Here is a 20,328-nt window from a genome sequence, read left to right on the forward strand (position 1 = left end):
CGTAACAGCTTCGTTTGTACTATGAACTTAAATCATATTTCTCGTTTAAATTTAATTATATCTCGGTATTGGTAGAAAAGAAGCATCAAATTATTTTGCCTAACAAATGCATTTAGTTCGCAGCCAAAGCGAGTGCGAAAAGCAATGCCAAATAGCAATACCCCCCAGCGAGCTCAAGCCCACTTTTACTCGGCCAATTTGTGCTGCATAAACTGATTAAGTGATTTCATCTTCAGGTTGAGGTTGACGTTCAATGCAGTCAGCACATTCAAAGCATCGACATCGAGCAGGAAATGTGGAACATGAAGAACTACCATGGGGCACTGTGGGGCTTTACAACATCAAAACATGTCATTAGTTTATATACTTATATTTACCTACCATAGTTAATTTTTATTATTCTTCTAACTACTGATCGATCCCATAGTCCTAGCTAAACCCAACACACAGTCATCAAAAAGTCAGTAAATATGTAATATGTTTTGCATTAGCATACCATATCGCCAACATCGCTCATACGCCATGTGGTACGAATCACTTTGACTCCCCGCTGGGGCGCTACTTAAAATCAAATTAAGATAATTAAATCGCCGTCGAGATATCCGACAAAATGGATATCTTTCAATTTGGGTCACACAGTTGCCTGCATGAATCGCCTGCGAGCTGGGAGCTGGAAGCTTTCTCCTGCACCCCAGGGATTGGGAAACAGCGTCTCGCCCCCATTTCCCATTTCCACCTCCATCCGTTTTACACGCAGCAGCTGCGTTCTATACAATTTTTGGGGCTCAGCAAGTGTTCAAACTGTACTAAGTACTGTTTATTTACTTGCCGCCCATTTGAATAGTGGCAGAGCGCATTATTACCGATTATCGCCGAGCAGAGCAGATGCTGCCGCCCCATCCGGAGTCGCAGTGGGTTGCCAAATAAACAGCGACAGCGATGACAGGGTGCGGGTGTTGGTTGGTTTGGAAGGATAACCTACTAACACAGACGCTTAGGGGGACAGAGAGAGATAGAGAAGCAGAAAGAGAGAGAGAGAGAGAGAAAGTGATGTGGCAAAAAGTATGAAAAAGCTCGGGAGCAAGTTGGGAAGATTACTGAAAGCAGCGGCGCTGCCTGTCATCTGTTCTGGCGGCGGGTTCGTTTGCCGCCGCACCAGCGACGTGTTGTTGCCGTAGGACGTTGAAGGACACCAGAAGCAGCAGCAGCAGCGGCAGCAGCATCATCACCGCCTGCGTCTGGCGGTCGAGTGTTGTCCTAGTCCTAGCCGAAAGCTCTCGGCTCTCCGCATTCGGTGTTCGGCGCTCGGTTCTCGGTCCTCGGATCGGGCTCCAAGCTTCGGTGGTTCGATAACGCTTGCCAGTCGAGTTTCGGTCGCTTAACCTAGCAGAGGCGTGCAGCGGACATTCAATTTATTCACCGCAACAGTAGCAGGAGCAACAGCAACAGCAACACCAGCAAAAGCAGACTGAATAATTGCGGCCACAAAAGAACGGAAGACCCAGCCACTTCAACCCCACAGTCCGAGTATCTGTATCTGATTCTGCAACTGCAACTGCAACAACAACTGCCATCGCAGCGCCATGTTAAGCTGCTGCCAGTGAGCGGACTCAGCCAGGAGCAGCCACTGATTGACTGGATTGACTGACAGCGTACCATCATCCGTATTCATTTTCCTCGCTACCGCCACCGCTTCCCGTCCGTGCTCGTTGTGGATTCACTGGACACGGATGTGGGGCAGCAGCATCATTCAGACTGGCAGCGCGAAAAGAGGCAGCAAAAATTGGAAATCTAATTAGCGACGTCAGTGTCAGGATCGCAAATCCATTAATTTCGAAGCATCAACAACTTTTTGGCCAAAAAGGCGTTGCTAGCAAAGAGTAGGGAAAAACTCCTGAAATCCTGAAAAAAAGGGAAAGCACTCTTGCTTCTGTGTTCGCGTCGCTGTCGGTGTATGTGTGTGTGCTCGTGTCGCGTTGCTGTGTGCCTGTGTGTGTACTGATAACGCGAGCCTGGTGCTGACATCACTTTCACTTGGGAAACCGCCTCTCAAAGACCCATCTCGGGCCCCGAGAGGCTGAGGCTGAGGCTGAGACTGCCAATCGAACCGCACGGCAACAAAATCAATTAGACCACCAATACAACAACAGCCACAACAACAACAAAGCTGCCAATAGCCAATTACCGCAGGGCACGACGAGAAAGGAGGAAAGACCAGCCAAGACATGTTCTCCATGTGCACCAAGGTAAAGTCGCGGAGCGCGGATGCGGACGGCTCGTTCATGCTGCAGTCGCAGCAGCTGCAGCTGCAACAGCCCCAGGCGATGGGTGAGTAGGGAGGGACATTCGAAAAAAATAAGGGAAAATGGGGAAAAGTATGAAGAAAGTGAAACCTAAACGGAAACCGAAACTGAAACTGGAAACTGGGCCGCCGAAAGGCTGTCGAGTCGGTGTGTCCTCATTTGGCGGAAAACCCTTGAACTCGTTTTTGCTGCCCCACCCCAGTTTCCGACCGCCCCATCCTCATCCCTCTCCCCCCATCTGCCCTGCTGACTACTTATTTTTCTCAATGAACTCGCACACAGGCGCAGCTGCGCGTCTGTCTGCAACTTTCTCTTTCGCATCCCTTCCCGCTCCTTTGGCACACCCGCACCCGCCCCTACATCCCCAGCCTCAGACTCAGGCTCAACCACAGCCACACTGTCGTTTAACTTATCAAGCGGAATCCAGAATGCGGTCTCATTATGCTGCAATTGTTGACAGTGCCACGCCCATTGGCCAGCGTGTGTGTTGGTATTTGCCTGTGTGTGTGTGCACTGCATTAAATCATTAAGCGAGACAACACAGAGCTAACGCAATAGTGTGAGTATATCCGTGCACTTGCCGCAGAAAATGCGGCTTCAGGTTACAGTTACAGTTGCATTTTGCCCCAAGCATAAATCAGTCAGCTACACTCAAAGATATAAGGGGGAGATACAAACAATTGTTGGCTTTACCCAATGAGTATCTTTGAGATACTAAAATCAACGTTGAGGAGCTCACTTATAACTTAATTAAAAACTTATAAATTACTTAGTCAAATTTAATTTTAATTTTTGTTTAGGAAAATGATTCAGGGACTTAAAACTAAATTGTTATTTGAATAAATATAGAACAGAGACAACTTATACTTTGTTAAGCAGGAAAAGCTTCTTCCCTTTTCAAACTCAATTATCCGTGAGCTCTATGGTTGGCAGATTTATGGTATTATTTTTTCTGTGTAACTGATTTGTTATGTGGATGTGTGGATATGTGAATGCAAGGATTTCAGGATGTGCGTGGGTGTGAGCGAACGTACATATACGGTTGTGTGAGTGAACTGAAGAGGAACACATGGTGTCCGCTGCCTTGCCTTTTTTTTTTTTAAACAAGCGCAGTGTCCTTCGGCAAGCTCGTTCTCTCATCACACCCCGCAGCCCCACACTTATCCAGCCCAGAATCTCATCACCATTCCATTCCCTCAGCTCATCCTTTCGTGCTCTTCTTCCGCACATGTACTCTCGTTGTCGTCTGCATTTTCCCTAGTCGTCGTATACACCATGAAAAATACACGAAAAATATTACAAACCTTACCCTGATCATATTTTAAATTGTTAAGGAAATAAATTATTATTAATTATAATTATTAAAAAAAAAATAATCCGAAGCATAACCAATAGCCGAGGATAATACACCTATTGAGTCAGGAATGTTCATACTTGTTACATGGGGTTAGAGAAACTTTCTAGCAAAATATTACATATTAAATTATGTAGGAAAGTAGCCACAAGTTACTTTTTATTTTTCTCGTTCAAAAATAAATGACACCAGAGAACGGACAGACCCAGACCGCTTTAAGAGCCAGCTGCGTCTTTTGGCGAACGTGTGTCTTGAGCGATTTTCAAATGCTCATCGCACCATCATTCCCAGCCAGAGCCAATTGTCACCAGACCGTGTTCTGGACGAAATAAGTTTGCTGCCATGGCAATTTTTCAAGTGGCCAAGATTGCTAAGGGGGTTCTTCAATTCTGAAATAGCAAGAATTCTGGCCGGGACATCCTTAATCGCCTATCAGTTTTTCTAGAAACTGAAAATGGCCCCAACTTAGTATGACGCGAAATTTTCAATTGCAACTATATTTTCATCTCATGTCATTATTGCTTTAGGAAATATTTAATTTAACCTCTTAATTCATGATCAGATTTGCATTAACTAAAGTTCAGATAAGATACCGGATTCAAATGAATAGAGAATTGGATAACTATGTTATTTTAACCTTAATAGAATTGCCACTGCCTGTTCGCAGGAAATGATGTAAAGAGAAGCATAAGCATGCAACCAACCACAGACCCCTTGTTCCCTGTCATCTTTATTGAAATAATTAATGGAGTTCGCCGCAAGATTCATGGTTGCCCCACCTCGAATCCCCGGTGCTCACACTCAGTCCCCCCTATTCCGCTCTGATTCTTATTTCACACCGACATTCGACTCTCGTCAAGGACCAAATAAATGGGATGCCGAAGCTGAAACCCGTGGTAATGAATTTGAAATGAGAGACCAGACCAGGCCAGCAGGGCAACTGCAATTGCACCCGGGCTGGGCTGGCTGATTGAGTTGAGCTGGGCTCGGGCTGCGAGTACGGGGAATTGCTAAATGAAATTTCATGTTTCGTTTTTCGCCCTCGGATTTGTGTCTGTGAGGCAGCTCTCGGCACCTGCACTGCTCCCGGGCCCGGTTAAATTTGGAATTCGCAACATTGGTGGCCAAGGGACTCGGCTTTCACCACTTTCGGTGCGTGGGCGTTGGGCCGCCGGCTGGCGGATGAAAATTGAAAAATCCTTGACTGGACAATGAGTAATCGGAACGCAGGTGCAGCAGGTTCCTGTTCAATTAGCGGTCTCGTCACTGGGCAATGGGATGCGGATTAGATGGGATTTTCAGCGGACATATCTCCACTCGACACTCACTCCTCACTTCTTATTACAGGAACTAGCGGGAAGCAAATCAAAGGCGGCTACCTACTGCGCTATAAAAGTGAGTAATATTGATAACTTTCAATCAACAAGAACAAAGCAAATTCAGGGAATTTCCTTTTATTTTCTAAACAATATAATGTTCAGATAAAAGAAATAGGAAATAGGAAATGCAAGGCTGTCAGCAGAGTAAGCTCGGTCCGTTCAGGGACCCTCAGAAGAGGCGACAATCTGTCAAATCAGCACAAGAGTAACAGCAGGACCTCCCAACTCAAGCCCGACAGGATGACGCAGCATCCATACGTAAAGTAGATAAATGAGGAGAGCTACGGCCTTTCGAATATGATGGCTGCGATAATCAGTTCGGGGTCACATTTAAGTGTAATTACTCATGATTTGGCGGCGCTGTGCCTACCTCATTAATGCGCTAGCTGGTATATGATGAAAAATCTTGGCCTAAACCATTAGCTTAGTAGAGTCTACCGTATGGATTCATATAGAGAATGAATCAGCCTTTCCTAGAGATTATTAAGCTCCTTATTTCTAAGAAGTTTTTCCTGGAATCTAATCTCAAGCCTCCTGTCTAATTTCATTATCTGTTTTAACCTGACAGAACAAATGTTCTGGAACCGCTGGGCCGAGGAGTGGGTGGTGCTGTATGATGACTCGACCATGGCCTGGTTCACGGAACCAGGTCGCTCCTCCCCATCGGGCAAGATTCTGGTAAAAGAGGCTCCCGAAATGCTGGCAATCGCCCACTGGACTGGCCAGATACCACGTCGTCCGCCGCTGCCGGCTGGAGTAAATGTCTCGCAGCTGATTGCCCTCGGATCCCAGCGCAAGCGTTCCAAGGTCTACTGGATGCTGGCCAAGTCTGAGCAGGAGGTAGGCGACTGGATCGATGCGATCACCAAGACCCTGCCGCCGCCACCACAAATCGAGCTGGTGGTGGACAAGCCGCATTTAATGAACGTACTTCGGCGTCCGCTAGTGCGCATTAGACGTGAGTGAAACTCGTAATTATATTATTTTTTATTTTCCCTCTTTCTATTACCCTCAGGCATAGCTTATTTCACAAGAAATTTAATAAAATATATTAAACAAATTTGTTTTTCTATTATTTACCTATTCAGCTGCCACTCAGTCGGAGGTGAAACAGCGCAAGGCTGCGGCTCACGGCAGCAGCAGTGGAGCCAGCGGCAGCAAACACCATCGCTGCACCTCGTCCGCGGTGACCACGATGCTTTTCAGACAAACCCAGAATCCGCTGGTGAAAAGCGACGCGGCGGTGGCCATTCTCAGCAAGAAGCCGGACTCAAAGGCCTCGCTGGCCTGCGCCCTGCCCTGGGGTCATGGCTGGGGATGGGCCACGCTGCCGAATGGGGTGTGGAGCGGCGGACTCACCTGGTCGCAGTGCGAGGACACCTTTACACTGCATGCCCTGCCCACCACCCACTGCACCAATCTTATCGACACCTCGTGCAGCGGAGCCGTCTACCACACAGACATCGGCGGCTTTGACTTCCACTCATCGGGCGTGGACGACATTGGGGGCGAGGACTTCGACTATGCCATGGACTGTGGCGATTTCATATTTTAAACTCCCTCCAGGCCAACATATTCAGGCGGAACAGATGCTTCCGTGCATCAAGGAGCTCAGTAACTGGTAATCGCTTAGGTATTATTCAGCTGTGCTCTTGCTCACCCCGGAGTGTCAGGGACGTTGCGTATACGACGTTGCGTATACGACGTTGCGTATACGACGTTGCGTATACGACGTTGCGTATACGACTCGTTAGGTCAGTTGAGCTAATCCAGATAATCCCTTAACTTCCTCAAGCTGTTAAACAGCAACAGCAGCTCCCTATATTTTTTTTGAGTGCGCTAAAATGTATACCCAGCGGTTGCGGTTAAGCTATAAAATTTTTCCACTGCCTAAAAAAAGCTATGGAATTGTGTGTTAGGTTTTTGGTATATGTTCCATATATGTATATCTAAATCAATTGCGATTATCCTAAAAAAAGACAAGTATTTTATTTTTATTTTCAATAATAGTAATTACCTAATCGGCATGATTTTAGCGAAATTTATTAAGGTGTTTATTTAGAAAATTCCACCTTTGCCTTTGTTTTGACCGCAACCGCTGCTCGGTATATCTATTTGTCTCGATGTAAACCCATATATGAATGTATAACTTAAACTACACACTCGCAAACCTCAAAGCCACAACACAACCCGCAGAACCATACCCACCCAACCGCAACACGCCTTCCTAGGCGCAGTGTCAACCACAGGTATTTGAAATGCGAAAATATTTTTGCAACGCGCATATAAGTAGGCTACAGAATATTTTTGCAACATAAAATGAAAACGTGACAGTAGCAGCGACAAAACGAATTAAAAACGAGACGAACAACGCACAGTGGTCGGGCCCATAGGCCAAAAATAAAAAAATTGATTTTGAGCTATTCAAGCGAAACATGGTTTTTCTATCAGCTGATTGTCCAAAGTTTACCATGCAATACGGTCTACTTGGAATTTCTAACGGGACTTTCTGAAAATAGATTGACAAAAGCGTTTTTGTATTCATGCACTTTTAATTTGTCAGCAGTGGAGTGCACAGACCAAATTTAAAAATGTAAACTATAATATAAAACGCTGTTGAACCAAAAAAAATTGGACTGGATATGGTAGATAAAGGTATATACTTTATTTGTACAGAAAAATATATATATAATTTGTGTTGTGTTTCGTGTAAATCTTTGTTAAAAAAGTGCGTCTTTTTAGTTCGTAAATGTTGGGTTTACGTAAAGTTTTAAGTATTTTCCCCCCGTTGCCCCCAAATGAAATTTATGTGCCGTCATTAACTGATATTTAAAGATTATAAAAATGTTTACTTTAGCTGCGGCTACCTGCGGCTGCAAATTTGCCATTACAAAACAAATTACCCTAATTTTTTAGCCAATAATCCGGGTTGTAATAGAAAATCGGGAAAAAATTTTAAAAATAAAAACGTCACCTGAGTACCTCGGAGCACTTATCCTTTAGTGAATACAATACATTTTTTTGATATCTGATGTGTTTGTGGACAGCTAGGATAGGATGTACACCGAAAATAAACTTTTTTTGTGGGGACTCAGGAGATTCGCTATTACTCGTAAGCATGTAAATATTTTTTAATACAAAAATTAAAAAAAAATTGCTCAAATGTTGTGTTATTATATGGTATTTAACTCATTAAGCTAATTTTAGCCGTTTCGCCACAACATTTTTTTGAAAAGTAGTGAGTTTTGCATCCAATTAACCTTACCCCCCTTAAGCTGTGTAAGTTTGTTGCTGGACAAAATAAACACACAATATATAAGTGCATAATTTTTTTTTTACTTTTGGGCACTTATATTTCACCAACGTTCTCATTAAGAGATCAAAAACTAAAAAATTAAAGTTAGGTCTTGGAAAAAAATAGTTTTATAAAAATGTTGTATGGGAGCTATAAGATATAGAGATCCGATTTTAACCAAATTTGGTAAGAATGCATAAACCTGTACCAAACATATAATCTGTGAAATTGGTTAAGATATCTTGAAAAACAAAAAAGTTTTTCATATTAAGTATGGATTTTTAACAGATTGTTCCTATGGCAGCTATATGATATAGTCGAGCAATATGGCCAATTTTTTGTGGATATACTTAAAACATTTTTCTAGATTTTTGGTGAAAGTTTCATAGCGATAGCACATCTAGAAGTATTTATGGCCGCGGCTCCATACAAGCTCGACCACTGTGCAACGGCTAGAAACTGAAATACTTTTGAGTATTTTGATAGTTTTGTAATTTATATTGATGCAGTTTTTAAATGGAAACACTTTTTCAAATTGTTTTGCCATGATTTTCTAGAATTTTTGGAATCGATAGTATTAAACAAGTCCCCCGGAAACCTACCCTTCCCCTCTGATGCCCCCAAACGCCAAACTCATTTATGTGTGCCAATTTTTGAAAAATTTATACATATACAGTGCGCGCAAATGATAAAGGGTCACCGAAAAATCAATACAAGTTTAATATAATTGTGCGGCAACAAAGAGCAGGGACAAGCCGGCAGAGAATCCAACGCAGAATTTTAATTGGAGTAAAGCAGTTTTTATATACACAGCATGTTGAACATAAAAATGGCAGAATAAACAGGAAAACCAGGTAAAAACAAGTAATTAATGACGGAAAACTAACTCTAGATGTAACCACACTCATACACGTCGTCACACCCTTAGTGTTAATGGTAGCACTTAAGGCTTACGTTTTCGAAACTAACTCACACACAGATCGATCAACCCCACCACCCGTACTGATGTAAAGTTTATAAAACAAAATTAAGCGAATCGAGAAGCAACCAAAACAAAAACCAAAGAAAAAACAAGTTAGTAGCCCAGGAAAAACCAGATCAGTATAAGATGTGTATACACAGACATGTACGATTAATTAGCAGTTAAGGGCGCCTCATCGCAGAAATCGTTGCAAATCACCGACAGAGTGTTTGGGGCCACCTCAACACTCAACTCATGCCACATCGATTCGATTTTGAATTTGATTTTGAGGAACTTCCGATAAGGAAGGGAAACGCCGCTACGGACACCTTGAAGAAACTGTATCTGTAACTAAAATCTAGCCTAAGTCGGAAGCGTCACGTAATGGAGGGGCGCCTAGAGTTGTTAAGTTATATAAATATACACGTATTAATAGTTGTAAGTGCAGGTTTTCAAAATGTTGCATGCCGCGCATATATGTATGCCTAGAGATAGAGGATAGAGTCGCGAGATAATATGTAAAATACGGGTAATAGGACGCCTATGTCCCCAAACGCATCTGTTGCATGTCCTTGTACGTACGCGTGGGTGTAATACTATATATTTATGATCAGAGCTACACGAAGCGAAACCCCTAGACCTGAGCCCACAGCCTTAGCTATCCTAGGAACACCTTGAACACTACCAGCACCCTCGCGCCATCTTCCCACCATTCGCTTCTAGCCGTATATGCCTAGTATTATCTACAATCTATGTATATCCGTAGCTATGGTCAAGGAAAACGTACGATAACGTTGGGGCATCGCGGAGAACTTTTGGCCCGCCACGTAACGTAAATGAAATGTAGACTACAAGACTTAAGCAATTGTCGTTTAGACGTTAAATTAGAGCGCATTGAATGTTGGCTTATACATAGTTCTAGATTCAGATGCGATGAGCGAACGGAGGAGCGTTTAGAAACATATTTAAGGATAACCTCACCACAATGTTTTAGTCTGAAGCGTAGCCCGGAAATAAAACAAATAAAACGAAACTTGTTAACGATCGAGTTGCAAATAATCGAATCGGAAATGCGAAAACCAAACTAAATGAAAAATCAACCTTGGACAATCACGCATATGTATGTAGGAAAACGGGATTAAATAATGTATGTAAATTGTTTTGGGTCGGTATACCGATAAAGGGCCGACGGCACAGCTTGTGTGGCATAGTCTTAGCACGTCCAGCATGGAGTCCACCCAGGACTCCATGAACTCAACTATACTACACACACACTCTACTCACACAAGGTACGATTCGATTGAAGGGCTCGAGACAAGTCAAGCTTCAATTAAGTGTCAATCCCCCACGCTATTCAGTTAAACCGAGAAGTATTTTTGTAAACTTTATTAAGAACACCGAAAAACAACAAGGAAAACAAAAAAAAAAAAACAAAAAACATGAACATGGATGTTTTAAAACCGAAATTAAGCAAATATAGAGAAAAAACAAAGGTATACTTTAGGTGCAAATTTTTGTAGAATAATTGTACACGTAAACTGCATTTCCGATGTTAGCTGAACAACCGTATATTAGTATGTAGTATACATACATCCACTTATATATATGTGTATATGTAAATGTTTAGAGGATGTGAACCGAGAAAGAACACCCAATTTTATTGTGCTGCGCCTTATCAGCGAGCAGCTGAACTGTGAATAGTACCTTAGGTAGCGCCGGCCGGCATCGCGTGTAAACCGCATCTGATGTAACCATGAAATTATGAAATTGTCGAAAACCAATCGGTGGCAAGTGAGATGGAAACGAAAGGAGGCGACACGGGCGGAGGCAATCCGAACAGCCGGAAGCGGAAGCAGGCTTCCAGCCATCCGGCCATCTTGGCGAACGTTACGTATACGCCTCGCAGTCGCCGGCCCTTACATTCCTGTGTATCTCACAATTAGGCTAGTAAGTTCGCGTTGTTTGTTACCAATTGTCAGTTGTCAGTGTCGTTGATGTTGAAATTGAAATTGCCGTGTCATTGTTAAACGTATATTCAAGTTGTAATCCGACTCGCTTCGGGCCCAGTGTTTGGAGTTAGCTGTTTTTGAGAGCGCAGGAAGCGGCCAGCGAGGGGCTACGTAGGCGGCACTCATCGCGACCTACGCAGCAGCAGATTATACAAATTATACAAGCCAGCAAGGAAAGCAAGCAAGCAAGCAAGCATATATACATACATTACCTAGGTGTGCAAATAATATCTAATATATATACATACATTGGTGTAACAAACAATCTGGAAACAAGGCTTCAGCTCGAACCAACCTTGAGCCTTGAGTAAATGTCAAGAAGTTGTAACCCAAAACAGGCTCGGCCTAGCCAAGAAAACGCCCCTCTCGAACTTCCCCCCGAACAAAGGTAATTAGCGAAGTAACAACGTAATTCTATAGGTGTGTATGTGTCTATAAATATATATTTTGACGCGCCAAGCCCGAAGAGATCGCTTAGTGCGGCAGGTTCAGGTTCAACCAACTCATAGCAAGAGCCGCAACGGCCGAGCTGCATCTCTTTTTGGCCAGCTCGCAAAGCAAGAGAGCCAAGCCAAGACAAAGAGACAAGGCAGTAGCACGCTCTTATATGGTTTCAAGACCGCAGCCAAAAGCAGACGAACAATGAGTGTGTGAATAATTGTTACTAAAGCGATGAGCAACTTAGCGCCAAACGAATAAAGAGAAGAAGTCATCAAGTGAGTCATTAAGAGGGGCGATTGCTGAAGCTTAAACACTATCAAACATCTAATTTTGCAAAGCTGAAGTGCGCTTATATGATTTCACGTTTCGTAAAAAAGCTCCAAACTATACTTTTTGCATATTGAAATTATTTTTGGCAAGTCTAAGCACACAGATGCTCCATAATTAAATTTTAATTGTATTTTATTCTGGCAGTAAGTTATGTAAAATATTGATTTACTCTTTTACCATTATTTAATATAATTTAAGTGGCTTCAAACTACGTTTAACTAAGATTCACTCTTGTTTACTGATAAGTTTGTTTGAGTCTTGATATGATGACTTCAAAGAAGGGGTTGATGAATTGTAAACGGCGGAAAACATCTGCGAAGCGTCAGCGTTGATAAATGTAAAACAAAAGCAAATAAAGTTTAGCAACAACATCTGAGAGAACGAAACAAAAACATTCACTGAGCGATAAACTCAAGTTTCTCTTCGCGTGCACGCACAGTCGTATGTGTGTTTGTTTGGGGCTTTCTGGGAAAGGGGGGTACTCATAGGGGAGCTAACACTATATATCATATAAATATACTTTATACTTGTTTATATGGGGAGCTGCAGGGGGACAGCAAGCCCAACGACACGCCATCATCAACTGATCATTGGCGGCGGTGCACCGCTCGATTGTCGCCAACTTCGCAACTTGTTCGGGCCGGCCATCGGATTTTGAATCGGAATCGAAATCGGAATGGAATCTTGTCTCAGTTAGCGCGCAAACTTCTCAGCAAACAGTCGCCAGAGCCAGCGCCAGCGCCAGTGGAAGGCTCTTCAAAACGTCTGAATTCCACACACGAATTCCCACCCAGACACACGGGGCGTATGCGTAATTACAGTCTATCAACAGCTGGCCAGTTGCCCACAGAGGAACCAGCACTCCTCCACTCCACACATGGCAGCTATCCTTCGGTGACCCACTTCGAGGTCTGGCTCTAAAGTTCAATCCTCGTTTAAGTGCCTTCTTAGTGTGTCAACCAACTCGCGTGACCAGTGCCCGCTGCCAAAGTCCTGCACCGACTCCCTGTTCCTTCGCTTGGTAAGTTCACTTCGACAGTGTATGCAAATCGCAGTTCTGAAGGCAAACAAAGCCCGCGGAGAGTTCGAATGGTCTGCTAGAAACGTTTCTTGTGTCGAAAAGCTGGAAAATACATAAATTAATTGTACCGAGAACGAGCGAAGTCAGATAGCGAGCCAGTGGGTGTGGAGAGTGTTTGCTGTATACTCTAAAAATGGAAAAAAGAAAGTATAGTAAAGTAAAGTAATGTAATTATTTAAAAAAGAATTGAAAACATATCACTTTATGTTTTCTGAGCCGGGACCCTCAACTTTAACCTTCACTCTTTTTCCTTGGTAATAATACTTATCTAGGCAAGCTCTCGGCTGTTTCGATCACTTGCTTTGCTACCTTTTACTGAGTTGTCAGATGCGTGCTTAGCAACGCTTAAAAAAGAACACTTCAAAGGCTTTTCATATTTTCGGCAGTATATCCCAAACAAACAAGAATTATTCATCAAATTTTAATGTTGTTACTTTTCTGAAGACATTTTCGGTCCAGATTAAGTGTTTTATAAATAAATGCAAAGATAAGGGTCAACTTTCATCACAACAGTTCGGTTTGGCTTGGTTTTGGTGAGTTGGAGTGAGTTCAATTGAATTGGTTTGTTCATTGATCGCACCCTATTTGGAGCGACCTTCGTCCCACAATTATGAATCTGAATCTGAGTCTGGGTCTGGGCACGGTCTGAGCAGTTTCCACTTCCACTTCCAGATCGACACCCACGTCCATTTCGAAGATCGAGCGACAGTTTCCCCTGACGCCTCCTGGCGACATTTATCGGCGCTCACAATTTGCCTGCCCCGCCTCCGTTGCTGCTGCTGCCGCTGCCGGTTTTATTTATTTTCGCCAACTCGGGGTGACTCACCGGAGAGTCTGTGCCGGGTCTGCGGTAACCGAACGGCTTGGCCAAAGCTCTGTCGCGTCATCATCGCCTTGGCTGGTGCCCACACACGAGCACACGAACACACCGCATATCAAGTCGCATCGAATCGCACCGAATTCAATCGCTGAATTGCTCCACGACTGTATTTGGCGATGGCGTCAGAAGGTTCCGGAGCGGTGAAGACCTCAAAGCTGGCTCAAATGCAGGTAAGATTGAAATGGCAGACAGGTTTGGTTTACATGTTTACCCAGGCTTTAAGTAAAGCCTCTTTATAATTTCCGTTCATAGAGACCTCGACTCCACTATGCATATATCATAATCCGAAAGCAAATTATTTTCTGTCTTAATTAATGTTGCTTGCTCAATTAATCAGACATTTCCATAATAAAGAGTTTGCTTGCGTCGGATCTCTGCGCTCAATTTCCGTGATGTGCCTTAAATGGTCCGAGTCCGGCTCTCGTGCTTTTTTGGGGAGTTCTAATTCCGTTTCCCTGGCTAAAGTTTCCCAGCAAAAGCCAGCCAGCTAATTGATTTGTATTAGCTGCTGCTCATATTTGGTAATGGGGACTCTTGAAGCCCCCACAGAATAGAACAAAAGGCGCTCCTTGACTGCCTGCCATCTGTTGACGGGAAAAGAGCGGCGTCGACAACATAGAACAGGTCCCGAACCCGAACATTTTCCCTTCAATTAGCTGTAATTAGGGTTAGCCAAAGTACGTCACTTTTTGAGTCACCCAATAACCAAAAAGGGTTGACATTAAAAACGCCAACAAACACGTGTGCACAGAGAGAAATCTGTGGTGGTTGAAAGCCGTGAGGTTTAGCTCGGAATTTAAGTTAGAAGAGGGAAATTGAATTCTGATAAAACTTCGAAGGTGAAAGCTGGAAAAGGTCTGGTAATAAGATATCGTAGGAAAAATCAAAGAAATATTTTGAGATTGTCTTAATATCTATTAACAAATAGAGGTTTCTTAATCAATTATTTATGTGCTATTTCATGCCCTTTCCAATATCCTAATCTAAGGAAAATATATTAAAATCTCCACGTATTTCTCTCTGTCTCTCTGTACTCAAAACCCCACTATAATTCATCAATCAAAAAATGTACCTGGGAAAATAGTCGCGCGCGATTTTTATCGCCGAAAGGCGCCAGTGGGTGGCCGGTTAAAGGACAATGCTAAGGTCCCTTGTCAACTGAGCGAGCGCTGCTCTTCCTTTCCGGCATTCAACAATTGCTGTGCACACCCTGCCTCTGGTTGTCGTTCGACGGTGTGGGTCCCATGTGCCATGGCAACGTTGCAGCCATTGATTTTTGTTGTTGTTATTGGCATGCAGGGGAAAAAAAAAACAAAAACATACAGCTAGCTTAACAAAAGGGCAGCCGGAAAGGATTTCTCAAGGGTCCGATATATACAAAGGATTTACGTTGTTTTTGCGTACTCGCCGAAGACTTGCCAGATGGCCATGGCTGGGTCCGAAGGCCACTACCAGGATACCAGACGCAGGAGACAACCGCAATTACACGGCTCGAAGGCAGGCATTTAGAGAGAGGAGAGCAGAAGAATGGCCACAAGCAGAACCCCCACATTTACGCCCGCACCCACGACCCGTTCCAGGGAACAGGATAAGGTTTCCTTTGCCCAGGCGGGACGTGTGGCGAGGGGTTTTATGTACTGGCGGCACGTAAGTGGGCACGGATTTATTCGCATATCACTGTGGGGAAGGCGGTGGGGCTGGGATGGGAGGTGCGACACCACATCATCGCTAGAATAGACAAGCAAACAAAGCACTCACACTAGTGAAGCCTGTGCACTTAATGACTCCACTCACGGGAAATGGACGCGCTAATGTCCGGTCCTAGCTGGCTCAGTTGGCACGCGCTCTCCGGCCCGAAATGTTGCAGGCGGACAGGAACGAGGACGGAGACTACTCCCACTACTCGGAGTTTGAACAGGAACATATACTCCCCTTAAAATTAAACGAATCTTGGGCGGCCAGGCGTCTCATGGAGGCACTGAGTCACCTTCCGCCCAGTGGGATCAGTAATTCAGCACCTGTAAGAGGGAAACTAAGAATGAAAACTGAAGAGATTACTAAGTTTCTCTTTTAAAGTATTCCAAATAGCCATTTATATTTTTGTTTTATTTTAATTATTTTTAGATTTTAATTAAGTCCATTAACTTAAATCTAAAATTTCCTCATCCACAGATGCGTTTCCAACAGCGAACACACCAGGAACAGGAGGCGCGCCGTCGGGAGCTTGCAGCTACCAAGGGCAATGCCGATGTTTTGGACACGGCAGGAAATGGCAAGGTTCGCCAGATGTTTGATGAGCGTCGTCGAGGTGCAGGCATTGACCGCAGTAATCCTCTAAGGCCCATCGGAACTCTGCCATCGCCACCCGCCGCTCCTCAGGTCAAAACACGTCCACAGCAGCCGATGCAGCGACTAACCAAGGGCGTGTCGGCCATGACCCTGAAGGAAGCTGCTGCTAGCACCAACAAGCGCATTACGAGCGACAGCAACAATAATAAGTTCGCAACGCCACGGACTGTGAATCGAAACCTTAAGCCCGTGATCACCCGAAAAACACCTCCAGCCCAGGAAGCGCCGCGTAGTCCCAGGATGCCGGCATCGAATCGTTTGGAAGGGGCTGGGACATCTGCAATCAATCGGAGATCACCTCCGCCGCCCCGCCAAATGGTGAGTACGATCAGCTTGTCCGAGACGTATCAGTCAGTTGCTAACATTTTAAACCTATGTTCATTTAAAGACAACCGATCGGTCGCATCAGTTCGAGCCAAAATCTCCTGTCAAAAAGGTCACCAAAATGGTATGTATCATCGAACCACGCAGTTGTCTGCAAGTCTCGTACTGAACCACCCTCGATAAATCCTCTACAGGAGGCCCAAGCTCCACCTCCGGAAGGCACAGCCCTGTGCAAGCACTGCGGTCGGCACTTCCTCACTGATCGCCTGCAAAAGCACGAGACTGTGTGTGCCCGAATGATGAGCACCAAGCGCAAGATCTTTGATGCCTCCAAGCAGCGGATTGTGGGTACCGAAGCCGAAAAGTTCAATAAGAAAGGAAAGGCTGGCCTTCGATCGCAGGCCATGTACAGCAGCGCTGCCCAGCAGAAAGGTCTCACCACCGGGGTGAAGAAGAACAATTGGCGCAAGAAGCACGAGGAGTTTATCCAGTCCATAAGGGCGGCCAAGATGGTGCAGCAGCACTTGGCCCGCGGGGGCAAGTTGAGCGACCTGCCACCACCGCCGCCATCGGAGAACCCAGACTACATCCAATGCCCGCACTGTGGACGACGCTTCAACCAGCAGGCAGCGGAGCGGCACATCCCCAAATGTGTCAACATGGTGCACAACAAGCCCCGCAATGGTCCCCCGCCGAAAAAGCGCTGATCTCTGGGTCTGGTGACAGTGGAAAACATGCCCATATTTTTACTTGTGATAAAGAAGTTTAATGATTGAAAAGAATCGAATGTGTAGTGGGTTCTGGGTATGGATGTGCTAGTCGGACAGCACCTCAACGTCGTTGTCATCAGAAGCACTTACCGCGGCCTGCACCGCCGCGGTTGATCCTGACCTCTCGCGCTCAATAATGGCCTTCACTGCCTCGGCAGCCTTGTTCATTTCCAAGCCTTCGAGCATGTACGCCCAGTTGTCTAGGGTGGCGTCATCATCGTCCTCGGAGATCCAGTTGGTCAGCATTTTAATGCACGCCAAGTTGGCGGCGGGGTTCTCCATTTGGAAGTAAAGCAGCTCATCATTGCTGAATCCAATTTTCTTTCCCACCTTCATCCAGGGCTCGCCGATCAGTGGGGCCACCTCTTCGATATGCTCTTTTGTGACCATTAAAGGCTTCTCATAGGCTGCGGGCTCAAACGCTTCATCCACCACCTGCTCCGTATCATCAACCTCGAGATCTGGCTCTGCCTCAGCCGGCGATTCTGGTGACTCTGTAGCGAAGTTCACGCTCTCCGTATGGCCATGGTTGGCTGCCAGGCCATTATTGTGCTCCAAGGAGTGGCTTGAGGTCATAACCACCGGCTTCGGTTCCTTGTCACGAATAAGACGCTTGCGCACCTGCTCCAAATAGTCGGAGGTCTTGCTTGACGGCTGCGACAGCGAGGTAAAGAAGTGTGGCGTTTGGCGAGCCAGCAGCCGCAAAGCTCGCCATTCAAAGCCAGGGTCGACCTTGTCGTGCGGCGTCTCCAAGTAGGTCTCCAGTAATGGCAGGAAGTTACGCTGCTCGCTCTTACATGCCTGCAAGTTATCCGGAGAGTAGTTCCACAGGCGGGTCAAATTGTCGCTGAGGGAGAATTTTTCTTTAGTTTCGATTTGAATGGGTTGTGGTGAGATGCCACACTTACTTGCCCAAAAAGAACTTGCCGTTGCGAGCAGCATCGCGCAGAGAATCGCCCAAGGGACGCCTGGGCTTCTTAGTCGGTGGTGGCTTCACTTCCTCCTCACTTGCGACCGGCTCCTCCGGCTTCTTGAACTCCTTGCAGCCATCGTTTTTCCAGTTATTCCACATCTCCTCCCGTATCAGCATGTGGTGGACAGTGCGAGCAAACCGCCTGCCATACGGCGGTGTCTCCTCCAACAACTTGTAAACGCGGGGTTCTGTGTCCTTTATAAAGTCAGCCTGATCGCTAGTCAAGGTATAGGTTTCTCTGCCAGAGAGGAAAATGTATTAACTAATTTCTCCGGGTTTTTATTTGAATACTTACATCTTGAACTTAACGGTGACTTGCAGATACTGAAAGAGAATGAGAAACTGCACCAGGACAGCACGGCGGAAATTGGAGTCGGAGAGCTGAAGGGCCAGTAGCTTGGGATTGGTCAGGAACTTGGCGAAAAAGTGATTTGCCTTGATCACGGCGGTCGCTACAGCTGCAGGGTCTGTGGTCTCGACATCAATGTCCATCGACTGGCTACCAGCATCGCTGGCGTTGTCACTGCCACTAGAACGCACATCCTCCAGCTTGAAGCTGGAAAATGACTGCAGGATGTTCTCGGCATGCTGAAAGACAATAAGCATGTTATCCAATTCCTTTTATTTTAACATTGCAATGGCCTACCATCTGGAACATCTTCCACTGTGCCTTGTTGTAGCACTGATTGGGATTACGAAAGAAGTCCTGCAGCGACCAGAACTTGCAGTACAGATCGTAGTCAATCTTAAGGGGTATGTCTTCGGCCGTGTCCTCCAGCTCCTTGTCATTGTCGTCCTGACTGTCCTTGCTATCCAGCCCATACTCCGTAAAGTTGTCCAGATTAAACTCCGAGACGATGTTTAGACCCGATCGCTCCGAAAAGGGGAAAAACTTGGAGAGGAAGAGCAGGATGCGACCGCAGAAGACGGTATTCTGGGTTCGGGACAGGCGACGCAGCAGGTCGTTGCACATGCGCAGGATGTTGTTTTTGCACGAGGCAAAGAAGATCTCCTCCTTCCATACCTCCACCAGCTCCTCGACAAAGCGGAAGATCTCCTGGCACTTGTCCAGAGTGACCACGTCGAACGTGTCGATGAGCAGCACCACGGGAATGGTGGTGGAAACTATCTCGGCGCGTGTGGCCTTCACAGAGAGGCGCACTAGATCGCCAATGTTCTGTACGTCCTCGTCCAGACGCTTCATCAGCAGCACTCGGAATGCCTGATCCATGGGTAGGCGCTTGTCGTGCTCGGAGTTAGCCTTGAAACTGTTATAAGCCGTGACCAGCAGCTCCACGCTGTTCTGCTGGATGGCCTTTTCCAAGGCATCCTGCAGAATTTAATTTATATTTTCGCGTTAGTAACTGGTATTAACATAACTAGCCACCATTTCTCACCTTGAATGCCGCCTCAAGGGCAAAGTAATTGGCGAACTTCGCCGGAGCCTTGTCCACCACTTCGATAGCGGTGCTCATTCTATTTTTAACAATAATCTGCAAAAAATAACAGCAATAAAATTTAAGAATTTTATGTTTTGGTTTTACAAAGCAGCGATGACAACTTTTCGATGACGCTATCGATATACCGATTGCTTGGCTGTGGCCGGCACATGTCGATTGTAACTATCGAAAGAACATGTGCGAATTATTTAAATTTTGAATTTGGTTTGAACTAATTATTTTATTACAATTATTATTTAAATTAAAATTAAATTTCCAAAATTATAGATTTTTTAGAAACCTGTACCTGATAAGTACACATTCCTTATCATTGAATATATAAGTGGGAAACGCTAATCTGTTATCAGTTTCACTGACAAATCTGTGTATACTTGACATGTCACTTACTTTCCCCCTCCGTACAAGGTCAGAAAGATTCA

General features: G+C 45.1%; 3 protein-coding genes across 4 annotated transcripts; 2 read left to right on the forward strand and 1 right to left on the reverse strand.

The window, feature by feature from the left end:
* The first annotated feature begins 1,384 nt into the window (after positions 1-1,384).
* LOC108070675 (uncharacterized) lies at positions 1,385-7,975 on the forward strand. Its single transcript, XM_017161248.3, has 4 exons — positions 1,385-2,328; positions 5,005-5,052; positions 5,605-5,994; positions 6,125-7,975. The coding sequence occupies exons 1-4, from the start codon at positions 2,226-2,228 to the stop codon at positions 6,589-6,591; spliced, it is 1,008 nt and encodes a 335-aa protein (XP_017016737.1). The 5' UTR covers positions 1,385-2,225; the 3' UTR covers positions 6,592-7,975.
* Positions 7,976-13,472: 5,497 nt separating this feature from the next.
* LOC108070704 (uncharacterized) lies at positions 13,473-17,488 on the forward strand. Of its 2 annotated transcripts, none has more exons than XM_017161294.3 (5): positions 13,473-13,696; positions 13,826-14,203; positions 16,206-16,700; positions 16,771-16,830; positions 16,901-17,488. In XM_017161294.3, exons 2-5 carry the CDS (start codon positions 14,150-14,152, stop codon positions 17,411-17,413), a joined length of 1,122 nt encoding a protein of 373 aa, XP_017016783.1. In that variant the 5' UTR covers positions 13,473-13,696; positions 13,826-14,149; the 3' UTR covers positions 17,414-17,488. The 2 variants fall into 2 exon arrangements, with proteins under 2 accessions (XP_017016783.1, XP_017016782.1); XM_017161293.3 differs by having other exon boundaries at positions 13,473-13,686.
* On the reverse strand, positions 17,450-20,014 carry Hpr1 (THO complex 1-like protein Hpr1). Its single transcript, XM_017161292.3, has 5 exons — positions 19,847-20,014; positions 19,096-19,779; positions 18,745-19,037; positions 18,385-18,687; positions 17,450-18,323 (listed from the first exon to the last, which is right to left on the reverse strand). The coding sequence occupies exons 1-5, from the start codon at positions 19,922-19,924 to the stop codon at positions 17,522-17,524; spliced, it is 2,160 nt and encodes a 719-aa protein (XP_017016781.1). The 5' UTR covers positions 19,925-20,014; the 3' UTR covers positions 17,450-17,521.
* Between the last annotated feature and the right edge of the window lie 314 nt (positions 20,015-20,328).

Source organism: Drosophila kikkawai, chromosome 3R (assembly GCF_030179895.1).
Source record: "Drosophila kikkawai strain 14028-0561.14 chromosome 3R, DkikHiC1v2, whole genome shotgun sequence".
Classification (NCBI taxonomy): domain Eukaryota; kingdom Metazoa; phylum Arthropoda; class Insecta; order Diptera; family Drosophilidae; genus Drosophila; species Drosophila kikkawai.

Bases quoted from the DNA above. Each gene is read 5' to 3' on its own strand.
- Hpr1 (XM_017161292.3), bottom strand. From the start codon at position 19,924: ATGAGCACCGCTATCGAAGTGGTGGACAAGGCTCCGGCGAAGTTCGCC. The intron at 19,780-19,846 runs GTGAGAAATGGT...TAAATTCTGCAG, and splicing joins CCCTTGAGGCGGCATTCAAG to GATGCCTTGGAAAAGGCCAT. The intron at 19,038-19,095 runs GTAGGCCATTGC...ATTGTCTTTCAG, and splicing joins AGTGGAAGATGTTCCAGATG to CATGCCGAGAACATCCTGCA.
- LOC108070704 (XM_017161294.3), top strand. From the start codon at position 14,150: ATGGCGTCAGAAGGTTCCGGAGCGGTGAAGACCTCAAAGCTGGCTCAA. The intron at 14,204-16,205 runs GTAAGATTGAAA...CCTCATCCACAG, and splicing joins CAAAGCTGGCTCAAATGCAG to ATGCGTTTCCAACAGCGAAC. The intron at 16,701-16,770 runs GTGAGTACGATC...GTTCATTTAAAG, and splicing joins CTCCGCCGCCCCGCCAAATG to ACAACCGATCGGTCGCATCA.
- LOC108070675 (XM_017161248.3), top strand. From the start codon at position 2,226: ATGTTCTCCATGTGCACCAAGGTAAAGTCGCGGAGCGCGGATGCGGAC. The intron at 5,053-5,604 runs GTGAGTAATATT...TTAACCTGACAG, and splicing joins CTACCTACTGCGCTATAAAA to AACAAATGTTCTGGAACCGC. The intron at 5,995-6,124 runs GTGAGTGAAACT...TTACCTATTCAG, and splicing joins TCCGCTAGTGCGCATTAGAC to CTGCCACTCAGTCGGAGGTG.